The 22,979-nt window shown below is 35.5% G+C and overlaps 1 protein-coding gene across 2 annotated transcripts; it reads left to right on the plus strand.

The window, feature by feature from the left end:
- Positions 1–462: 462 nt before the first annotated feature.
- Positions 463–21,066, plus strand: LOC127790146 (phosphoinositide phosphatase SAC2-like). Of its 2 annotated transcripts, XM_052319440.1 has the most exons (18): positions 463–621; positions 856–1,071; positions 9,839–10,043; positions 10,123–10,288; positions 10,976–11,198; positions 11,338–11,414; positions 12,233–12,420; positions 12,500–12,597; positions 12,742–12,875; positions 12,962–13,090; positions 13,198–13,552; positions 15,156–15,277; positions 15,528–15,641; positions 15,900–16,088; positions 18,273–18,449; positions 19,565–19,673; positions 20,516–20,616; positions 20,695–20,843. In XM_052319440.1, exons 2-17 carry the CDS (start codon positions 976–978, stop codon positions 20,588–20,590), a joined length of 2,457 nt encoding a protein of 818 aa, XP_052175400.1. In that variant the 5' UTR covers positions 463–621; positions 856–975; the 3' UTR covers positions 20,591–20,616; positions 20,695–20,843. The 2 variants fall into 2 exon arrangements, with proteins under 2 accessions (XP_052175400.1, XP_052175399.1); XM_052319439.1 differs by lacking the exon at positions 19,565–19,673 and having other exon boundaries at positions 20,516–21,066.
- Positions 21,067–22,979: the final 1,913 nt, after the last annotated feature.

Here is a 22,979-nt window from a genome sequence, read left to right on the forward strand (position 1 = left end):
TGTATTTATTTCTTAAGCCAATTTTATTACTAATTTTGAATTTCACTTTTGTTATATAATTTTTAAATTGAGATGATGGGTTGGAGGGTTAAAAAAGTATATATTATTTACCAGCAGAAAGAATAATCTTAAGTAAGGGGGTTGGAAGTAGAATTTTTCAAAATTGAGGTGTGGAAAAAGTAGTTGAACTAAAAAGTCTGCAAGTAGGTGTAATTTCAAAAACATAATCCTCGCTGTCGCTCAAAGACAGCCCATGCTTCGGTGGTGGAAGGTCACGCATCCCAGGTGTTGAGTTGCTCGAACTAAAGTACAGAATTACATGCACGACTCGTTCCGAGTCACCGTTCGACTCGGCTCCCTCGGCACCGTTCGAAGGGTGACGTCGTGGTATTTTGGACAAATAGGGAAGCCAAGTGCGAAAAGGAAAACTTGAAGAGTCCCGGCAGTATAAAAGCCGAGGAACTTCGCTTAGGTATTTTTTTTTTTATTTTTCTGTGGATGCGGTCGCCGGAGCTGTTCCTTTCCGTGTTTCGCCTCCTCCTCTCTCTAATTCTCTCGCTCGCTTGATCTGAGCCTCTGAACTGCACGGGAAAAGTTTGCTTTTTCTTAGAGCTTTCTCAGGTTTCATCTCTCCTGCCACATATCTGTTCATCTGTGCGTAATGTGTATATTGGCTTGTTCTAGTTCTTCATCGTTTTTGTCGCAGCTCTCTATTTGGGCCGGTCATAGCTTTGCTTTTACTTCCCCTTTCTACTGATTGTTTTGTTTCGTAGATTCAAGTTTGAAGCTGCTGCGCCGATCGCATTACGTAATTTCGTGACGGAAATTGAAGTTTGGAATTTGGTTCTTGTGCAGGAAACGACGTGGCAAAAAGCGATGCGTTTCAAGCTGCGAAGCGAAGTCTAGGGCTTATGGTGCTGTCTTGACCGCGATCTCTCGGTTTTTCTGTATGTGCGTGTGATATAGTCCGGGCCAATGGCTTCGGACAATGGGCAGCAGGCTTGGATCGAAGTGGAGGGGCCGAAAATTCCTCCCTATTTGCGCAAGTTCAAGCTTTATGAGACTAACTCGGTACATTTTGGCTCTTCGTCCTTCAATTCTACCCTTCTTTCAGATTTGGTATTTGTGAGCTGTTTAATCGCATTTGTATTTGTTAATTTCTGCTTGCATGTTAAGATTTTAATGTTCGGATTGCTTTTGTGGCTTTATGATCAGTAATTAATGCCTTCTTTGGTTATGTCTTGTTTTTAATGAAAATAAATTTCAATTAATGATAACTGAAGTGCAACAGTTTAGATTTATCATTTATGATAAGATAAAATATAAGAGGTCTTTACTGTGTGTGATCACCCTGTATGGTTGCAACTACTATTTTATCAATTTCATCATATGGTTATCCACTCAATAGTTCAGTTTCATTGAGATTGTTGGTTTCTATTTACTTTCGGCTTGATTGAATTTGTTACTAGTTTTTATGTGTTTGCCTTTAGTGTTTTGCGATTACTTTTGGATTTCTTTTAAAATTATAAGAACTTAAATATGTTTTTGATAATATTGTTAGTTTTAAACTTAAAAAGGGTCATATTTGATCGAAGTTTTGTTTATTTCATATAGTTATTAAATATATGTAATGATTTAACTTATTGGCCAAAACACACCCTTAACTTTATAATTTTTGCTATTATTCTCTTCCTCCTTCCTTCTTGACCAGTGGCGCCACTGGTTCACCAGTTGGAACCCAAATATGAGTTTGATCAACGAATTGAAGCCCACCAATCATTCTTCTCCTTTTTCTCTCCATTGCCAGTGAACCCATACTTGTGTTCTTCCTAAATCCAAATGCTGGTAGGTTTGCAAATCTAGTGAACCCAAACCAAATGTGAGTTTGAGAAAGAACCCAAATCTGGCTTGGCCAAAGAGAAAAGAAAAAGAAATGACCAAAAAAAAAAAAGGGGAAAGGAAAGTCAAAATAACTTATTTTCCTTTATCATGAGAAAGGTTTAGGTTCCGAAGAACTTGGACTTGGTTTGGCTGAGAAAAAGAAGGAAAGGAGCAAAAAGGGGAAACATAGCCTTCCTTTGGCTCTACTGCAAGAGGAAACAAGGATAGGGATAAGCAGAAGTAGAAGATTGAAATGTTGTTGTCGGAGCCTTGGATACAATGCATTCTTTGACTATGACAAATGTGTCGGAAATGTTGCTGCATGCAAGGAGAGGAGGACCGAAAGAATGAGCCAAAAAACAACAAATTGCTTTGGCCATGACTCAAAGGTGTGACCTTGAGGAGGAAAGTCCATGTTTTGCAACTAAACCTGCAGCAATCATTTCTAACATAAACGAACATGCCAAAATGTTGACCTTGTTGGAGGAAGGATCCATTTTGGCAACTAAAACTGCAACAACTGTTTCTAACACAAACGAACACGCCAATTGGTGTGTTTGTTTTTTGCAGAAATAAATGAAAACAGAAACTGAAAATGTTATGAAAATCAAAAGGGCAGTAACTAATTCTTTAATTAAGTTAGCTATATTGGCTTCAAAGGAGTACATATTTTTATTTTGATCACAATGAATGTGATTCTCCTTCTTCTTCTTCTTCTTTTTTTCTTCTTTGCTTAGGTAATGCAAGGGAGAAGCAGGAAAGCAATCCTTTCACATGGTAAACAGGAGCTGAATAGAGACCATGTAGTAGGGAAAGTGTGACCCACCAACCCACCACTTCCAGGCAAGTGCTGACTGGAAGGGCAGTTAGTAGCCACTTATTTACTGCATGAATCCTCGCTCCTGTGTCGATGTGGTATTGCAACACCCTTCTTTTTTGCTTAGGTAATACAAGGGGAAAGGGGGAAAAGCAGTCCTTTCACACGATAAAGGGGAGCTGAATAGAGACCGTGTAGTAGGGAAAGTGGGACCCACCAACCCACCACTTCCAGGAAATTGTCGACTAGAAGGGCAGTCAGTGGCCACTTATCTACTAGATGAATCCTGCTCCAGCACTGTGGAATTGCACCACACACTTTTTTTTTGCTTAGGTAATACAAGGGGGAAGCCGGGGAAGGGTCAAAGCAGTCCTTATCAATTTGATTCTTCAATTTGTCAATGTTACTTGCTTGTTCAATAGTTGAGGAGATGATGATTGTTCACTTTGGTGTCTATGTATTTAATAGTTGACAAAGGTTACGCTAACAATTCATGCAGTAAAGAACTGTAGCATGTTAGTATTAGTACGAGGTTATTTGTGTATATATATATAAAAACATACTTAGTAGCATATAGTCACATTAACTTATTCCTTTTCTATGTGGAATCAGAGCCAACTAAGAAAAATAAACCCTAACCCTATTTTTTAATCAACTACAAAACCCTAACTATTTTCTAATGAGCCTCCATTGCCGCCTTTAGCCATCAGCCACGCCTCGCTCACCAATAACCCCATTTGCTATTCTCGTTTTTATATTGTGGTTAATAGCTTCGTGAATTTGAAGCAACAAGATATGGATATGCAGACTTTTTCCAGACAGATTCAGTCCCTTGTGAAAGAATTTGAAGGAACTAGTTGCCTATTACTACTTGTTATGATGAACAACAAACTTAATGGGACAAATTCTTAGTGGTACTTACTCTATCGACACTTAAGTCAGATCTTGAGTCTGTTCTTTCTCACAGTTGTTGGAAGTGTCCTAATCCTTCACTATCCCATTTGAGTCTGTTTCCACTAATCATTCTGACTTGGCCTCTCAGACTAGTGGTAGAGGAGGCTGTAGAGGTAACTGCAATAGTGGAGGATGTGGTTTCTGCCCATAGTGTACCTTTTTTAATCATCATGGCCACACAAGAAATCATTTCTACTCTCGTCATGGAAAACCTCATCACATTTCTAACATTGCTCAAACAGGGGCAGATGACAATTCATGCAATAAAGAACTGTAGAAATGTGAAGGTCAAACATATACTTAGTTCACCATCCACGGGTGCCATATTACTCTTTTGGAAGCTGTTGGGTCCTTACATTGCTATTTACTCGAATGCATTAAAAAAATTTGGAACTATACCTGGACCTCTCTCTCTCTCTCTATAGAAAATATATAAATTATATAATTTTTGATATTCTTCTCTCCCTCCCTTCTCAACCAACTGGTTCACCTGTTGGAACCCAAATATGAGTTTGATCGATGAATCCTCCTATTCATTCTTTTTTTTTTTTTTTTCCATTTTTCCTTCTCCATTGCCAGTGAACCCATATTTGCATTCATCCTAAATCCAAATGCCGGTCTATGTCCAAAAATCTAGTGAACCCAAACCAAGTATGAGTTAGCAAAATAACTCAAATCTAAGGTTTGCTGCCCAAATCTGGTTCGGCCAAAGAAAAAAGAAAAAGAAGAAAGGAGAAAAAAGGAAAAGGAAAGAAACAATATCCTATTTGTCTCTATCATGAGACAAATTAGGTTCCAGAGAAGCTGGACTTGGTTTGGCTGGAAAAAAAGGGAAAGAATGAAAGGAAAGGTAAGAGACAGTCTCCTTTGGCTTCTATTGCGAGGGAAACAAGGATGGAGATAAAACAGAGGTAGAAGATCATGTAGCAGGAGCCTTGGATGCAATGCATTCTTCGACTATGACAAAGGTGTTGGAAATTTTGGCTGTATGAGAGGAGAGGAGGGAGGAATGAGCGAAAATACAAGAAATTGCTTTGGTTGTGACTCAAACGTGTGACTGTGAGGACGAAAATCCACATTTTGCAACTAAACCTACGGCAAACATTTCCAACACAAATATGCTCAACTGTGTGACCTTGAGAAGTAAAGCTCCATAACTAAAACTGCAACAACCATTTCCAACAAAAAAGAAACACGATCAATTTTTGTGTTTGTTATTTGTGGAAAAAAATTTAAAAATGAAGACAGAAACTGAAAATGTCAAGAAAATCAAGAGGGCAGTAGTTAATTCTTTCTTTAAGTTAGCTACATTGGTTTGAGGGGAGTACAGGTTCTTTTCTGATCAGAATCATTGTGTTTTTTTATTTTCCAATTTGTCTATGTTTACTTGCTTGGGCAATAGTTGAGGAGATGACTGTTTACTTTGGTGGCTATGTATGTAATTGTCAAAAAGGTTAAGATGACAATTCATGCAGTAAAGAACTGTAGAATTATGAAGGTCAGACATGCACTTGTAAGTTCACCATCCACAATTGCCATATTACTCTTTTGGAAACTGTCAGGGCCTTACATCTCCATTTACTCAAATGCATCCGCAAGTTTCTCTCTCTCTCTCTCTCTCTCTCTAATTTTTTATATTCTTTTCTTCCTCCTTTCTTTTCAACTAGTGAACTCACTGATTTGCTGGTTGGAAACCAAGATACCTCTGAATTGAAACCTGTCAATCATTCTTGCTCCTTTTCTTTTTTCCTTCTCCATTGCCAGTGAACCCATATCTGTGTTCATCCTAAATCCAAATGCCAGTCTGTGTGTCACAAATCTAGTGAACCTAAACCAAATATAAGTTTCTGAAAGAACCCAGATCTGTCTTGGCCAAAATAAAAAGAAAAATAATAAAGGAGAAAAAAAGGGAAAAGGAATGGCACCATACCTTATCTAGCTCTATCGCAAGACAAATTTTGGTTGCAAAGAAGATGGACTTGGTTTGCCTGGAGAAAGAAAAAAGAAAAGGAAAAGAAGGTAAAGCAACAGTCTTCTTTGGCTCTGTTGCAAGAGGAAACAAGGATAAAGATAAACACAAGTAGACGATTAAGATGTTGCTGAAGACTCGGATACAATTTGTCCTTCAACTATGACAAAGGTGTCCTAAATGTTACTGCATGCGAGGAGAGGAGAGAGGCTGAGCAAAAAAAGATTGCTTTGGCTATGACTAGAACCTTACATCTCCATCTGCTCAAATGCATCCAAAAGTTGGAACTATACCCCACTTCTCCCCCACAAAGAACTTCTTGGATCTTTGTGGGTTTCATCAGAAAATGAGACTCATCAATCTCTAACATGGGATTGCCTTGCGTGTCTGTTTTTTATTAGAACTACCTTCATAGGAGGTTATTTTCTTCCTGAATCATGCAGAGTCCATTGGAAGAAAAATTTGTGCCTATTCTTGGAAATGCTTAAGACATCTGATTGCATGATCAAACCTGCCAAACCGTATTGAACTGAATGGAGACAAGATGCCAGCTGAATGCATAGTTATCTGTCTAGATCCATCAAAAAGTTTTTGGAATAAATCAAGTGGTTGAAAAAAAGTTTTTTCTTTGAATATTTCCATCTGGGTCAAATAGTATGATTTCCTTATTAGTTGGAAGCCAGAGATGTTCAATAGTAGCTAATCCACTCACTCATGTCCCTATAACTTGTTGCAGGCTGCACGAGCTCTAGTGCCATTTCTCTCCATCTTAATCAGAAAGTAGTAAATATTGCCATGAAATCTTATCATCACTTCGTATTTACTTATTCTTTTGGGCATCCCCTTGTTATTTTGTTGTAAAATGAAACTTATAAAGCACTCTATCTGTCCCTTCTTTATTGCTTCTTGTGCATGATAAATCAACTTGAATGCCTTTTTGTTGTCATTCATTGAAGTTGAATGCCTTTTTGTTGGAACTTCATCTCATCATTCCCTCATTAGGGGGTTGCAATGAAAGGGAATCTGGCATAAAATTTTGCCACATTCTTTTGCATGGATTTGTATTGTTAGTGTGACTTTTAGAAGTCAATTGACATTATGGATGCCATGCCACTGACCCTAATATGGTTAGGATAGGAATTAGGGTGCCATCAATGATGAAAACTTTTGGATTCCAAGTCCTGTTATCACATTACTTGGCCTTATGGGCATACTTTTGTTTACCACACCATGTTCCTTATTTTTGAATTTTTAGGTGGTAAAATGATGTTTCATGTTATTCTGATTGTGTAGGCACATGTAATCAATGTCAGAATGTAGTATGTGCATGGTCCAAAATGTAGCTCAATGGTAGGTCCTTATTGTCCTTAAATCCAGGATACTTCTACAACAAATCTTTATAGCTTACATCATTAGGACGGAAGATACTCCTAGAACATTTCTTTTGACAATTCAGGCAAAATAAGCAAACAACTTAAAAGGTTGCTCTGTTCTGACTTGGAATAATGGGTTCAATAACATAATGGCAACCTCTTTAAACATGTTTATATTACATGCTAAAATGTATTGTACATAAAGAAGCGTATCATAATGTTTGTTAGCATTGAATATGCCAACCAGTCATCTCCCATGAAGTGCAGATGTGGACAGGAGACATGGATATGGCACAGCACGACACTGAGCATGCTAATTAAAAAAAAAAAGAGACAGCTTGTATAACCATGTCAGTAATAAATTGTATTTATGATGTGTATATGTGAAAATAACTTTTGTTGATTAGGAAATAACTTTAATAAGACTTCTTATATATATATATATATGCATAAGTAATATATAATATACATACATATATTAGAAATCTCTGATGCATAGAAATGCTGAAACGGTGCTATTTTGCATTTTCGAAATGTTTCCTGGATCGAAACGCCAAGAAATACAAAAAAAAAAAAAAAAAAAAAGGGCCATTTTCATAATTTTGGAAATATTTTGGGGCCGTTTCGTGATATTGGAAACGCATTTCCTATCCCAACAACCACATTAGAAACGAAAGCAATTTTGTCTCTGACTGAAAACTTTAGCATAAATCTGTTCTTCCTTCATCATTTTGTGAAAACCTAAATGCTCTGCTGCTACCATCATCCTTTTGTCTCTTCTCAACCTTCCACAATTTCGTTTGGTTGTCATCCTTCCGTCTTCTTGATCTTCCGCCATTCCATCCGTCGCCATTGTCCTTCCATTTTCTCAATCTTCCACTGTTCTATCGTTCTTTCCACCGCCATCGTCCTTATGTCGTTCTTCCCTCCATCTTTGATCAGCAACTGCAACTCTGAGCTATTCGATTGGTGACCAATGATTGGCAACTGTCCATCTTCTCATTTATATGTGTATATATATTCTTGTTCCTAACTATGTATTATGCATGTGCATATATTCTGTAAATGTATGTATAGAGAAAAAGAATGATGATGAAGTGGAGGAACTTTCATAAATTGTATTATGTTTGATTATTTTTTTTGAATTAATTGTTTGTTTTTAATTATGAAGTCATGATTCATGGATAATAGAACTTGTGTTTATGTTTGCTTGAATAGATGATGGAACTTATGTTTATGTTTGATGGAATAACTATTTTTTTATAATTTTCTATATTAAAAATTATATTTACAAAAGGGCCCCTATATATTTTTTTATTTACACATTCCCCCGAGTTTTCGTTTTCTACTTTTTTTGAAAAATGCCATTTTCTCGTTTCTGTTTCATGTTGTATCCATTTCCTATTTCTGTTTCCTTGCAAACTAGTTAGAAATAGCTATTCATAAACAAGGTATAAATTTTGAAATTAAAAATTCATGAATTGAGGGTGAGCATTGTTAGCCATTGTGAGGTTGCTTTTTCATGACTAAAAGGTCATAAGTTTGAATTGTGGATCAACTTCTTTGCAAAGTAAGGGGAGATTTGCGTACAAAAATGACTCTCCACTGACCTCTGCAAAGTGAGTAGCCTTATGCATAGGGGATGCCCTTTATAATTGAGGAAATTAAAAGTGTAAATGAGGGAAGAATAATAGGTAAATCTATATTATTTTTATTTTATGATTTTAACTTTTTCTTTAAAATTGTTACTGTCGGTTTAAGTGATGGGCATTACACATCCTGCAGTGGACATGATCATGGAGGTGTCTACAAGATGTTTGGTTTAGGAAAATTATGTAATTAGGCAATTTTGGACCAGTATTCCCGTATTTGAAATTGTTTTGACAGTATTCCCGTATATGATGTCTAATTACAATTATCTGTGTTTGAATAAGTAAGTAATGACTTAACAAGGAAATGAGGATCTTCAATAATGATGAGTAGTTGTTGATGTCCTTAAAAGTTTCTCCCTGAAAAATCTGAAAGAAAAAACTTCTCTTCTGGGACAAAGTTTTCCTTCTAATATATATCAGAATATTCTTCTTTAGGCAAAGCAGGGTCTTTGTTTCAAATAGCCTGTTGAAACAAAAAAAATAAATTAAGGTGAGTTAAAGACATTCATACCCAGTTTTAATGAAAGTTGAACAACTGTTATGTATGTGACGTATGATCAGAACTAGTACACAGACACACCTATAACTGCCCACAGACACATAGACTTAGAGAGCAGCTTAGACCCAAGAGGCTCTGGATCAACCGATCAAGCAATGGTGTAAGTTAGGGAGTTAATCATTGACAATAAACTCTTTGATCACCTTCTTTTCTTTTGCTTTTTATAAGAAACCTTTCGACATTTCCCCCATTTTGAGGTATTGATACTTGATTCCATTATAGAATGAGTGAATGAGAGTTTACTGGTTTGCTAAGCTTTAGCTTTAGCTTTAGCTTGCTGTAGAGCATTGGTTCAATGACTATCTTAAACTCTATGTTGATATGATTATGCATTTGATGGTGACATTGATTCTCTCAATTCATTTGAATTGGTTTCCGATTGTCCCCTTACATAACATTGGCCTTTATGAATAAACTAATATTCAGGAATGCTAGGCAATATGTTATTTGTATTTTTTACTTTGAACTTGTATTTAAAATAGACCTTTTTAATTACTTTTTAGCTATACCTGTTGCCTGCCTTTTGCATTCATTCATCTATTTTATGGTCAGAAGCTTAAGAGTAGAAGTATTCATTTTACCCTGGTTTACACAGTATTTACACAGTTTAAATGTCCTATTCACATGCAACAGAACTTCTATATGATTGGATGTGACAAGAAGAGAAATGTTTGGAGACTCTTGAAGATTGATAGAGTAGAGCCTTCTGAACTGAACATGTTCGAAGATGGTACAATCTACTCTGAGATTGAATGTTCTGACTTGCTAAGACGAATACATGAAGGAAACAAGTCTACAGGTGGAATTAAATTTGTCACCACTTGTTATGGAATTGTGGGTATGTGTCTGCAAGATTTATTACCTTAACAAGGTCTTCTTGTTTCACGGTAATCTCACTGTATTCTCTCTGATTTTAGGGTTCATAAAATTCTTGGGGCCTTATTACATGTTAATTATAACAAAACGAAGGAAGATTGGCAGCATCTGCGGACATGGAGTATATGCCATTGCCAAGAGCGAGATGATTCCAGTTCCCAATTCTACTGTGCTATCCAATATGGATTGTTCTAAGGATGAGAACAGGTCTTTTGTCAATTCTTCATGTGAATGTAAAATGCGACTGGTACTTGTGAAGAGATATTAGCCATTAGAATTCAGAATTATTTTGATCCCATTGTACCTAGTTTGAAATTTGTTTCCAGTCTGGTTTTATTTTGATTTGAATTGATCTCTTTTTGGACAAATAGTCTGTGTTTGGACGTGACTTTTCATAATAAACAAGTTCTACACTGTGGAGGTAATCTCTATACTACTGTTGCAGACATTACCCTTCAGTGTTATATCAACAATGTGGTCTTATTCACTTCAGAATAATGTCTTGTTTGTCCAATCATTATGCTTGTTTTACAATTCTGAAACAAAGAATACATCTATCAAATGTCTGAACCAAGGAAATTAGATGTCACCATGTGCATGCTTTCTATTTAATATTGTTACTAGAGGCTATTGCCAGTCTATTTCCTGCAAGTGTACAGGGGCAAACTTCATTGCTGTTATGATGTAAGGTATCATCTTGGTTTCGGGGGGATTTCTGTTATTTTTTTCATCTTTGTGGTTAATGTTGCAAGCAGATTGGTAGGTGGTTTGTTTTATGTTTCCTGTTTGACCAGTTACTGAATTTATACTTATTGACTCCTTGTTTCTTGTTTCTTTTTCCTTTTTCTTTTCCTCTCTCTCTCTCTCTCTCTCTCTCTCTCTCTGATGATATAGGTACAAGAAGCTATTGAATTCAATGGATCTTACGAAGGACTTCTTTTTTAGCTACTCCTATCATGTCATGCATAGTCTCCAGAAGAATTTTTGTAATCATGAGACCGGACACATCCTTTATGAGACAATGTTTGTTTGGAATGAATTCTTAACTCGTAGAATCCGCAATCACCTTGGAAATACTCTTTGGACTGTCGCGTTGGTATACGGCTTCTTTAAACAGGTAATTTCTGTCTTTTGGGTAGTGCAAGTTTGTGGGAATTGGAGTTCTTTTTTCTTTGTCATTTTTTTTTTCTTATGTTGCAGATTGTTCTAACTTTCACAATTGTGTAATGATATGCTTCTATGTTTTGCAATTCCAGGTCAAACTTTCAATATCTGGAAGAGAGTTCAATTTGGCCCTCATTGCCAGGCGATCGCGCCATTATGCTGGGACAAGGTGGAGAAAACATTCTAACCACCTAAAATATGTTTCTTCTATAGATGAAATCAATCCTTCCCTAACCTTTGCAAAGTGGGGAGCCTCGTGCACTGGGGGCTCTTTATAGATAAATGACTATCTACAGTATTGCACATACTCACACTTCTAGGAAGGTGCTTTATTGTGTTTATCACCATGTCAAACAAAGACACTTCACGGCCAATTCTAGATGTGCATGCTAAACTCTTGTCCAAATGTGTTGTATGATTTCTTTATTTTAATGTTTTCTAAAACTGGACATTTCTAAGATGCCTTAAGAAGACTTCTGCCTGTGGTAAGATCATGCTTGCCCATCATTTAAAAATTAGATCCACATTACAGGATGATAAGAATAAGTTCGAAATTGATTTTAAATATTATCCAGTGTGTTGTGTATCTGTTGGTACTTTCTGTAGATTTTTAAATCTCAAACTCTTTATATTTTAGATCTTTTAACTGGCTATGCATAAAGGCATGCAGCTTTCTAAATGTATATGTAACATAAAAGAATGAAAGATATTTATTGTTTCTAGGTGTACAAGTAAAAGTATGTCTTTATTGAGGAAATCCCTAATATGTCATGTTCTAACTTATTACAAAAATTGCCATGTCCATGTCCTGTGTGCTTATTTAGATGCACAAAAAGGGAACAAGACACAATGTTTAATGGTATGCCATAATTTCAAGTTTTTAAGCACTGCTCATGTAATGAGTGCACATAAATGAAGATTCCCTATCCTTCTAGTAGTAATTCTCTCATCCTCACTATCATTTGATTTTTATTTTTTGGGTTGTAGATACTTGAAACGAGGTGTGAATGAGAAGGGTCGTGTAGCTAATGATGTTGAGACAGAACAGATTGTGTTTGAAGATGTCCCAGAAGGATGCCCAGTGCAAATAAGTTCCATTGTGCAGAACCGAGGCTCCATACCCCTATTCTGGTCGCAGGAAACGTCAAGATTGAATATTAAACCAGATATTATATGTATGGTTTGGCCATCATAAACTCTTATTTAGTGAAGTAATGTTCCATAATGTTTTGATGACACTCTTTGTGCTTCCAGTAGAAAAGAAGGACCGAAACTACCATGCAACGAGACTTCACTTTGAGAATCTTGTCGAGAGATATGGAAATCCTATTATTATATTGAATTTGATAAAGGTGAGCCTCTGTTTCAACTGATGAACCAGTTGTAGTATTTCAGTAATGTTTAACATTTGTGTGTTCATTGGAGGGTTAACAATTCCCTGATTTGAGTTATCAATCTTCTTTTGCTTTTATCTATTGTGATGGTTTGTGGTCAAGACTAATGAGAAGAAGCCCCGAGAATCCATTCTGCGAGCGGAGTTTGCTAAGGCTATTGATATAATTAACAAGGATTTAACTGGGCAGAATCGCTTGATGTTCCTTCACTGGGATCTGAACAAACAGGCTAGAAAGTATACTCACCTCTCCTTGCATCTGTTAATTTTTTTATTCTCATATATCCAGTATCATTGATGTGTGGCCTATTTTCTTCCCCCAGCAAAGCAATAGATGTGCTCCCACTGTTAGGCAAAGTGGCTGCAAATGCACTGAACCTCACTGGCTTCTTTTACTATCACGTGGTGCCAACATCATGCACCAATGAATTGCTAAATTTGTCAAACTTTGAGTAAGTTTTAAAAGGAAGCTTCATATATGGCGTGGGATTCTTGATTTCCTGCTTTTATTCTTGCTTACTTTGATTATCTGTTAACGCTATGAGGAAATCTGATGCAGGAACAATGATAATGGTACTTGCTGTGTATGGAACATTTATTATTCTAAAAAAGATGCTGATGCTGAAACAGGAGATAACAGCAACAAGACCAATGCCAATGAAAATCACTTAAAGCCTCCTATGTTTCAAAAAGGGGTCCTGAGGACTAATTGCATAGATTGTTTGGATCGCACCAATGTTGCTCAATATGCATATGGATGGGTTGCCCTTGGGAATCAGCTGCATGCCCTTGGATATGTTGACAACCCAATTATTGATATGAGGTCTCCTTTGGCGAAGGACCTAATGGGGATGTATGAGAGAATGGGCGACACGCTTGCACTACAGTATGGTGGGTCTGCAGCACACAATAAGGTAATATTTCTAAATGCTAGTAAACTGAAGATATTTAGATTTTAGGTTGTAGATGTGAACAGAGAGAGTTATATACTCTGATATTTTTCATGCCAATAACCAAGAACTCTAATTGATGTTAATTACCAATATAGGAACTTTTCTCTCCTATCTGAAGCTATGCAGTGGCTTTGATGAAAGTTTTTGGCTTTGATGAAAGTTTTTGTATATAGTTTCCTCAATTAGAAAAAGATGATGCAATTTTGTTTCTATATTCGATCTGTATGAATAAGGAATAGGGAATTTCATAATTTATCCCCCTCCCCCCACCCACCAAAGAAAAAAGCATGCGCGCACACACACACACATGATGTTAACACAAGTGTAGTTTGGCACTCCCAATGATTTTTGACTTGGTGATTCTCCATTTTTATGGTAAGCGCAACATGCAACATTTATTTAAAGTTTTGACTGTTGATTTACTGGAAAACAATCTATACAATCATTATGGTACCGTGGAGAAGAAGTATGCTGGTAAAAAAAAGAGTTACTGAAAGTAAACTTTTACTTATCAATTAGGGTAGCGTTTGTTAAAATGAGCAAGATAAGATCGTTTCAAGATAAGATTGGAATGCTTTCTAGATCAAGATATAGAATTGTCAAGATAAGGATTAGAAACATTCTAAGATTTTTATCAAATTGTTTGTTAAATTTTTTGGAATACATTAGGAGATATATGAGCCATTTTTTCTTATCTCTAAGGTCCAAGATAAATTTATTTGGAGGGGGGGGGGGGGGAGATAAATTTTTCTGAAAATTTCTAAATAAGAAGTCACGCAATTTTTTTCTAAGGATTGCCACATAAATTTAACAAATACAATGGAAAACACTTTTGTCTGGAATGCTTTCCTTATCTCACTTTTTTCAGCCCATATCTTGGTTAACAAACACTACCGGGAAAAAACAATCTTATTCCTCATTGTAGGGTTACAAGATTATATACAGTTGGTAAATCTACATTAGGCAGTTTCCTAATGTAGCTACTACTGAAAATAGGAAAGATTTACAATGATACAGTCAAGATAAGGTAAAGGAATAGAAAGGAAATATAGAAATACAAATCAAGCAAATAAATCCTTGAATGGGAATATGGAAATTTCGGTATTTTTCTAACAATTTTATTCTCTGAAAGCAGCAGTTGACATCCCACTTAATTTTTCTGATGTCAGACTTCCAGTTCAACAACTAATGCACTTCCAAAAATTTGCTAAACCTCCATTCTAACACCATGAACTCATTTCCTTTTCACACCTCTATTGTTTTATGACTTTTGAAGTAGGTAAGAGCCTGCCTGAGGACCCTGATTTAATGTGGGCTTACAAGTTTATTTCCATTTTACATCACATCCCAAGCCAATCACTACTACATTGTTTATTCGGGGCTTTTTAACTCCAGTAATGCCTTAACCATGTCTTCATCCATATGTCTAGTCCCAGATATAGTTGAGATACATTGCATAGACAACAATTCACTGAACCATCCAAATTTTATTATGTTCCTTCTTGATGCAGAAGTTTTTAAATCGGTGTTATTTCTACCCTCACGCCTCTGAAATTCTATACAGATATTCTCCCAGAGTAGAGGGCAATGGAAGGCTGCAACTCAGTCCCAGGAGTTCTTTAGAACTTTACAGCGTTATTACAATAATGCATATACAGATGCTGAGAAGCAGTATGCTATTAATGTGTAAGTCAGATGTCATTGCAACTCTGTGAATACCTGTTTCTTGGAAGAAAATTGGGACCTGTATGTTGCATCCTCATGTATTGATGAAAATTCTTGAAATGCGACTCATCAACTTGGTCTTTTTTTTGTCACTTCATTTTGCTTACCTATTTCTTTTCCTGCTTACTCCCAAGGAAAGAGATGCTTGTTGGGTTGTTCTATCATTAACTGTTGGCATTAATTGTAACTTAATTTTCCTCTATTTGAGCAGATTCTTGGGACATTTCCAACCTGAACAGGATAAGCCAGCTCTTTGGGAACTGAACTCAGATCAGCATTACAATATTGGAAGCCAGGAGTATAATATTACAGATGAAAATGCAAGGTATAATGGTTGTGATTTTGTAGTGCAATCATTCTATTAATCTCAACTGGATGTTATATAGACTTTAATTTATGCTTAAAAATTGATAGACCATAGAATGAATATGCTTAATCAGTTAGCCTTCTGTTTGATCATTCTTATTTCATCAAGGTTATTTGTATGTATAGCACTATATTTGTGATACCTTTTCAACAACTATATGACACAGGATGAGGCTTCTTCCAGAACAGTTATTAAGTCTACCTTCTGAATATGTAGGGTTTTTAAGAGGTCACTCTCAGATGGAGACATTGCTTGTGAAAGCAATTCACCAATTGAAACACTTGATGTTGGACAGAATGAAGATCGTGACCAGATTTTGCTTGATAACACTCGTGGTGGTAACAAGGGCCTTTCAGAATCAACACCAGAAATCTCAACTTGTGAAAGTGAATTATCTTATCCCAGGCAAGCTTAAATCATATTGGTCTAGTCAGTTACCTTGAGGAGCTCCATTATCATTTGACTTTGCTTTTCTACCAGTGCACTTGGACATTTCCCACTATTTTTGTTTAAACAGAGTCAATACAATGTCCACATTAGAAAAGGTTAGATTGATGTACGTTTCTTAATAATAAATTAAGAGGATTGTGATTAAAGTTGCTCTCTACTCCTGATTCAAATCCAGTCGGGGCCATAGTTAAGAAACATTCGTCGACCAAAAGGGATAGTAGTTAAACATATAATGAGTTACTCGACTCATTTAGTGTATTGATAGTTCTTTGATTGTTTTAAGGAAATGGTCCCATTTCCTTTTCTTTTCTTTTTTTTTTATTGAGGGGGTATTCTTTTTGTCTTTTTTTAGTTGCTTCCTGATAAGTTGTATCTGCCTACTGATATTTTAAAAAGAATAAAAGACATAAAGAGAACTAATTAATGAAAAGAGGTAGAGAACACACCAAGACATGCCTGATTCGGACATGATTGGGTGGAAAATAATAGATTTTTTTTTTTTTGGGTCAGCACGTTGTACAAAGAGATAAGCTTATCTGTATTCTCTTATCTGCCACTTAGCACTGATCTCCAAACCACTTAACTCGGTCTGGTGTAATCTTTTCAAAATATGGTTTTGTTTGTGAATCTTAAAGAGAAAATGGTTTATGGTTTTGGTTTCAATTTTTAATCTTGAAAAACCAAAACCAAATCATAATTTGTAATATTACAATTATACATGTATTGATAAAATAATATATATACTCCTATGATAATACAATTACATTTTTGGTTTTTATCACTTCTTGTAATCATAAATTTCATATATTTTGCATGTGTTCTAAATCTTTATACGAACACATTAATATTGTACTGTTCTTTATGTAACTTTTCAATTCTTCCAGATGTATTCTTGTGTTATTACTTATTTGTGTAGTTTGAATTGAAATGTCAAAAAATTTATGTAATTTTCATGTTGTCCAAAATTTGTAGTTTAAACCAAATTGAACCATAATTCTATAATTTGGTTTGACTACCAAAAATGTTTTGGTTTGATTTAAAATATAAACAAATTGTAATTTACAATTTGGAATCCAAGTCATTCCGAACTGGCTCTGCATGCCATTACTTCTCTCTATACTTCAAACTAGAGTGTAAGAAAAAATGAGTTATGGAGGGGGAGGGACCTTCCCCTCACCTCCCTCTATAAATTGATCTCCCAAGCAAGAGTAAAGCTTAACCCTCTTCTCCCCTTCCTTACCCCCATCCAAACATAGCGTAAGGGGCCTGTGTGTGGCCATACAACAACATAACCAAGCCTTTATCCCACCTTAGTATAGCTTAAAATGACTGAAGTACCAGATATTTGTAATACCCTTATGTCCCTTACAGAGGCCCAATGGCCCGTGCTATTGGTAAATCCCAGTAGGGACGTTAGATCACCCCTGCCCAAGTGAAAATCACACTTATTAAAGATGGGTTTTTTCCGTTACTTTTCCCTCTCTTACAAAGCTCTATTTAACCTCCAACCAGGAACATACCAAGGGATTGTGTTAGAAACAATGGTTGTGCCTAAGTTGATAGCTGTACACTGCAATTACATGACACAGAGAGCTACATTGAGAAGTCCTTTTGAATTATATCTCATAAAGTAATTAACCACCTGTTTTTAATTGAGCCGTATGCTACTTGGACATAGCATGTACATCTAAAACAAGTCTCATAAAACTACTGAAGCTATTTTGGCTTTTGATGCTTCTCATTGTGATGCAATTGTGAGCTAGTCTTTATGCCAGTCGTTGAACCATGAATTTGGAATGCATATACTGATTTCACAGGACCACTTTGTTCTTGATTACTTCTTCCTATTGCATATGCAATGTTGACATGAGTAATCGAACTTGGAATAAACCTATTTGCATAAAAGCTCATATTTGTCTTCTAACATGGCTAGGCTCAGGTTCATCACTTTTGTGCTCATACTGTATCGTTTTGCTTTTGCTTCTTGTTTTGTAGTTCATTTCTATAAAGTAGAAAAGGAAATCATTTGGTTAGGGAAGGTGCTATTTGTCCATGATGTAGAGGGAAATTTTATCTCAATTTGTAGGCCGTGGTTATAGGATTTGTAACTTTCTTTTATACCACTGCTGTCCTTTGCAGGTATACCGCCTCAATGTCTACTAGGCAACCTTTTCCAGATGTGCAGCCAGACCAGTGTCTGCAGAGTGATGCTATATCTGTTGATGAACATAGGGATTTATTCGACTGGTCAAATTTTCTTGATGTGGATGACCTTTCTTCATGTGGAAATTCATGTGAAGATGACTTGTATGACAGGTGGTTTTGCATTTCTTTTAATATTTTTAACATTATTGTGGGTAATCTTTAAATTAAAAATAGCTTTGTTTATTTGTTGTTGCTGCCACTGTTAGCTTCCCTGTCCTTTCCTGTCGTCACCATCATCATCACATTTAGACATTTAGATCACCACATCATTATCACTACGTTAAACAATCCATCCCTCCCCCCCCCCCAAAAAAAAAAAAAAATCTATTTTCAGGCATTCTTTGATCTCCTAATTAATTTTCTAGAAACAATAGTAGTTTGAGATCATGATTTCCTGTACCAACATTTGCAGTGCAGTGAAAGAAATAAAACATTTTTTTTGCATTTAAATACATGCATATAGATGTATGCATAGATTCACTCACTGCCATTCAAATTTCTATTATTTCTACTTGCCATATTTTCTCGTTGATATGCACCCTGTTGCCAGATTCCCAACTGAAGATTGTTTTAATGGAAAGAATTATTGTCTTTGGAAGTATCAAATGCCTATTTGTATAAGTTATATGCCACATTTTCTATTTGATATACCCTTGCCATGTTCTAAACCAAAGATTGTTCTAACTGAAAGAACTTTTAAAACATCAATTCTCTATAACTTCATAGATGCTATTGAGAGCCAAGAGTATTGTTGGCCAGATTCAAAATTGAAGTCAACTTATACTCTAGAGTGGCAAAATTATTCCACAGCTCTCTACATTGCAAACTTAGATGCTTGCGCATCTTTCAAATATTAAAAATTCCTTTCTGTCTATTGGTTCCTATAATGGAGGATTGTCTGATTCAAGGGATAGGTGTTACAAGGATACCTATGTCTGGTTGGTTGATTCCCCAAATGGTGGAAGAGGCTTGCAGGGGATCGACTACATGAAAGACTTGGAAGTGAACAACCTGTAATTGGCAATATCTGTCCCCTTAAATTGTTATATCTTTCAGGTTACAATGCATTATGTAGTATGGTCTCAAGAAATGGATAATCTCATCTTTCTTTCATTGGTTACTATTTTAGATTTTGTCAATTTTTAAGTTAAAACAAGATTGTTTATAGACTTTGGGAAAGTTCAATTGAGGTTTTGATATTTGACTCCTGAATGAAATGGCTTTAGATCTGCAATCATAAGCACTTCAATGGATGGTGGATCATCTGATGGTCACGTAAGTGGACTTAGAATGGAATCAAGTGCTTCTGCAAGTGAATCTATGTCCAGCATGAGGGTTAGTACTCTGCTGAAACTTACTCTTGAGCATGTCATAACATGATGAACTTAGTTATAAACTGAAAATAAGTCTCTACATGTGTATGCATGCTGTTGGGGGTTGTACTGCATAAAATAGCTGAGATCTAGTGTTCTTCCATGGCTGATATTTATGTAGAGAACAATCACTTAGTTATGGAAGGGACATACTATTCATCGCAAAAAAAAGACTGAAGGGGGAATGTTTGCTTGTTGGGTCAAACACTACATTGTAATGGTTATGTTGGTGTGCAAGAGTTTTATATCTTTTACCATCCAATGAGAATGCTAGATTGTTCTGTTGTCTGTTGGTCATCAATTTATTGAATGTTTATCTGTTTCACATCATGCTTGCAACTTGCACCTCATTCTTTATTCCTCCTCCTCCTCTCTCTCGCTCTCTCAAGTGGTTTATGTGGGCTGCGCAGAGGGGGAAGGAGATATTAAAGTCCTTGATGCATTAAAGGGCTGTAAAATTGTGAAATTCAAGCTGCCATCCATACATGTGCAACTTGCCAAAACATGAAGCGCTTGTAATCTTTTCCATTGGAACTGTTATGTTGAATGCAGATATTAAACTCTTTCATATATTAAAACGCTATAGAGATGTGAAATTTAGACTACTGTCATTAGATGTTCAACTTTCCAAAACATGAAGTGTTGGCAATCATTTATATTGGAATTTCTATTTCTGCTAAAGTTGCAGGAGTCACATTTAGTAAACGATCTTTAATCACTCGCCTCTGTATCTTATTATTATGTTTATTTACTACTTTTGACAACAAAGCGTAGTGGTCTGATTCCATTTATTGTGCTATACAGAACACCAACAGTCTTGTCCAATATTCTGATCGCTTTGCAAATTGGGTTGACCGTGGCGACACACTGTTCCTCTGAAGTTCTGCTCAAAATTCTATATCAATGTCAACTTCTCTTTCCAGCATTATCCAACTCAATTATACATCCAGAGGGTGAATGTCTGACCAGTATAATCTGTGCAGGGGACTCGACATTGGAGATACAAGGCAAAAGAGGGAAAGAAAAAATAACCAAAAAGAGTTTGGCATTGGCATTGGAGATACAAGGCAAAAGAGGGAAAGAAAAAACAACAAAAAAAAAAGCCGGGCATCAGCATTGGAGATGCAAGGCATAAGAGGGAAGGAAAAAAATAATCCAAAAAAAAAAAAAAGCCAGGCATGAGCATCAATTGTAGATCCTGCTGAGGAAGCAATGTGCAGATCTTGTAAATTTGCAGCATCTATCCTGAATTTCCATAGATAGTCTGCAGCTAATTGGCTGTTGAAATTCTCAGTTGCCATCAGACATCAGTTTATTAACTCATTAGATCAATCAATATTGTAAATATTTCAGTAGTTCTGATGGTTATAGCTTGTTTTGCAGTTTTATTTTATAGTTGCTAGTCATTTGTTCATTCATTTCATTTAGTCAAAATTCAATAATTCAGTGCTTGCTGTTTGCTATGTATGCGGACAAATTATGGACGGTAGCCAGCCTGCTTTTGGGATGAATTTCTAATAAAAAAAAAAACACTTCCGAAGTTCTACCCATTACATTAATGCTTCCTGCTGTGTTGCATTGTTAATGTCTTCTTAAATTGCGGCTTTTCAACTCTGGCCGAAAGAGGATGTTTTGTATTGGTTTTCGTATATTTGACACTTCTAACTTTTGTTTTTCAGTGCAAGTTTCTGTACAAATTTTTACTCATGTTAGCATGATCTTACTTGCATTTGGGTTATAATTTGCGAGAAATTCATGCATCTGGCTATATGCTTAATGTTAGTTATGATATATGCATATTTCTGTTAGTTTCTAAATGATTTTTATAGCTTGTCCTTTACCAATTGCAATAATACTTAGTGCAGTTTGACCTGAGTCGTCCTTGTTTAAGGAAAAGACCAATTGTCTATTTTGTGAGAGAGTGGATGTAGATATTCCTGTAACTTTTGAAGCATAAACAATCAAGTTTTGGCAATTAATAGATGCTAGTTTCCCAGTTTTTTCTAGGCTAATGCGTGCATCTTTCGTTGTCTGTGACTATCTGCCAACCTTCTTTGCTAATTATTTTCGCCCGTTTTTTCCAAGTTTTGTGTGTTCTGACAGGCACGCATAAAACGAAACAAACATTAGCACAGAATGGCTTGCAAGGACTTCATTATTGATGTAAGGAATGGCAGGTCGTCCGCCTTTTTGAACGGTGGGCTAAGGTTGCTTCTAAACCCGGATTTAAGTTCTTATTCAAATGGGTTAATACATTTATGGATATGTGCAAACAGGACTCCTCCAACCATGAGTGAGATAGAGAACTGTAGAGTACATGGGTGTCTTTGATTGCACAAGATAGAAAATAAAATGTTTTTCAACTTTTCTAGAAAATTAAAATCAGCCCTCTTTAAGAATTGATTTTTCTTATTTTTTTTTGGAAAATATGATACTTTTCTAGTAGAAGACAAATTTTATGAAAAAAGTTATCAATCAAACACTCAAAATTAAAATTTGGCTAAAAAATATTTTATTTTTTTTATATTTTCCATGCTAATCAAACACACTCGTAAAATTTTTCTCTTACAATTGAGTCATCTTTATAGAATTTTAGGGTCTAAATGTACCAGTACATTTAGTGAATAGTTTATGAACAAATTTAATTTGAGCTCATTGATATTTATCTATTAACTCAATAAGCAAATTTGAACAAAAGTTCTGGACTTATTTATTAAGTGAGACTTGAATAAAAATTTATTTAGCTCATTTATATTTGTGAATGAACAGGCTTATGCTCATACATAAGAGAGTTCATTGGTGAGCTTGTTCATAATTTGTTTAGATTTATTTAAAAATCAATTATTGTTAATACAAGTAATTTTTAACACTAATACAATTAATTTTTGTCAGTAATTTATTAAATGAGCCTATTAATGGTATACTCATTTAATATATTTATTTATTATTGATAACAACCTCAAAGTATAATGAATGAGTTTGAACAAAATGTAAACATAAAAATATATAAAATGAACAAAGCTCGATCATTACAAATTTAGACTTGATAAGGAATTGAGTTCACACAGTCCAACTTGACTCGTTTACACCCCTACTAGAATTATACTATAGTTAAATATGTTACTCTCAAAACACCCAATATTTTGGTAAAGAAGCTTTTCATATGCTAATATCAACATAATACCAAATCATTATCCCAATACAGAGAGTTTATTATATGAATTTTAAATTTTCATTCATTTTATTTTATTTTTTGTATAATCACATA

Source organism: Diospyros lotus, chromosome 14 (assembly GCF_014633365.1).
Source record: "Diospyros lotus cultivar Yz01 chromosome 14, ASM1463336v1, whole genome shotgun sequence".
NCBI lineage: Eukaryota > Viridiplantae > Streptophyta > Magnoliopsida > Ericales > Ebenaceae > Diospyros > Diospyros lotus.

What these genes read in the sequence shown, in the direction of transcription:
- LOC127790146 (XM_052319439.1), top strand. Translation starts at nt 976, where the DNA reads ATGGCTTCGGACAATGGGCAGCAGGCTTGGATCGAAGTGGAGGGGCCG. An exon ending in CTAAATTTGTCAAACTTTGA is followed by an intron (nt 13,091 to 13,197) that starts GTAAGTTTTAAA and finishes AATCTGATGCAG; the next exon opens with GAACAATGATAATGGTACTT. An exon ending in AGTGAATTATCTTATCCCAG is followed by an intron (nt 16,089 to 18,272) that starts GCAAGCTTAAAT and finishes TGTCCTTTGCAG; the next exon opens with GTATACCGCCTCAATGTCTA.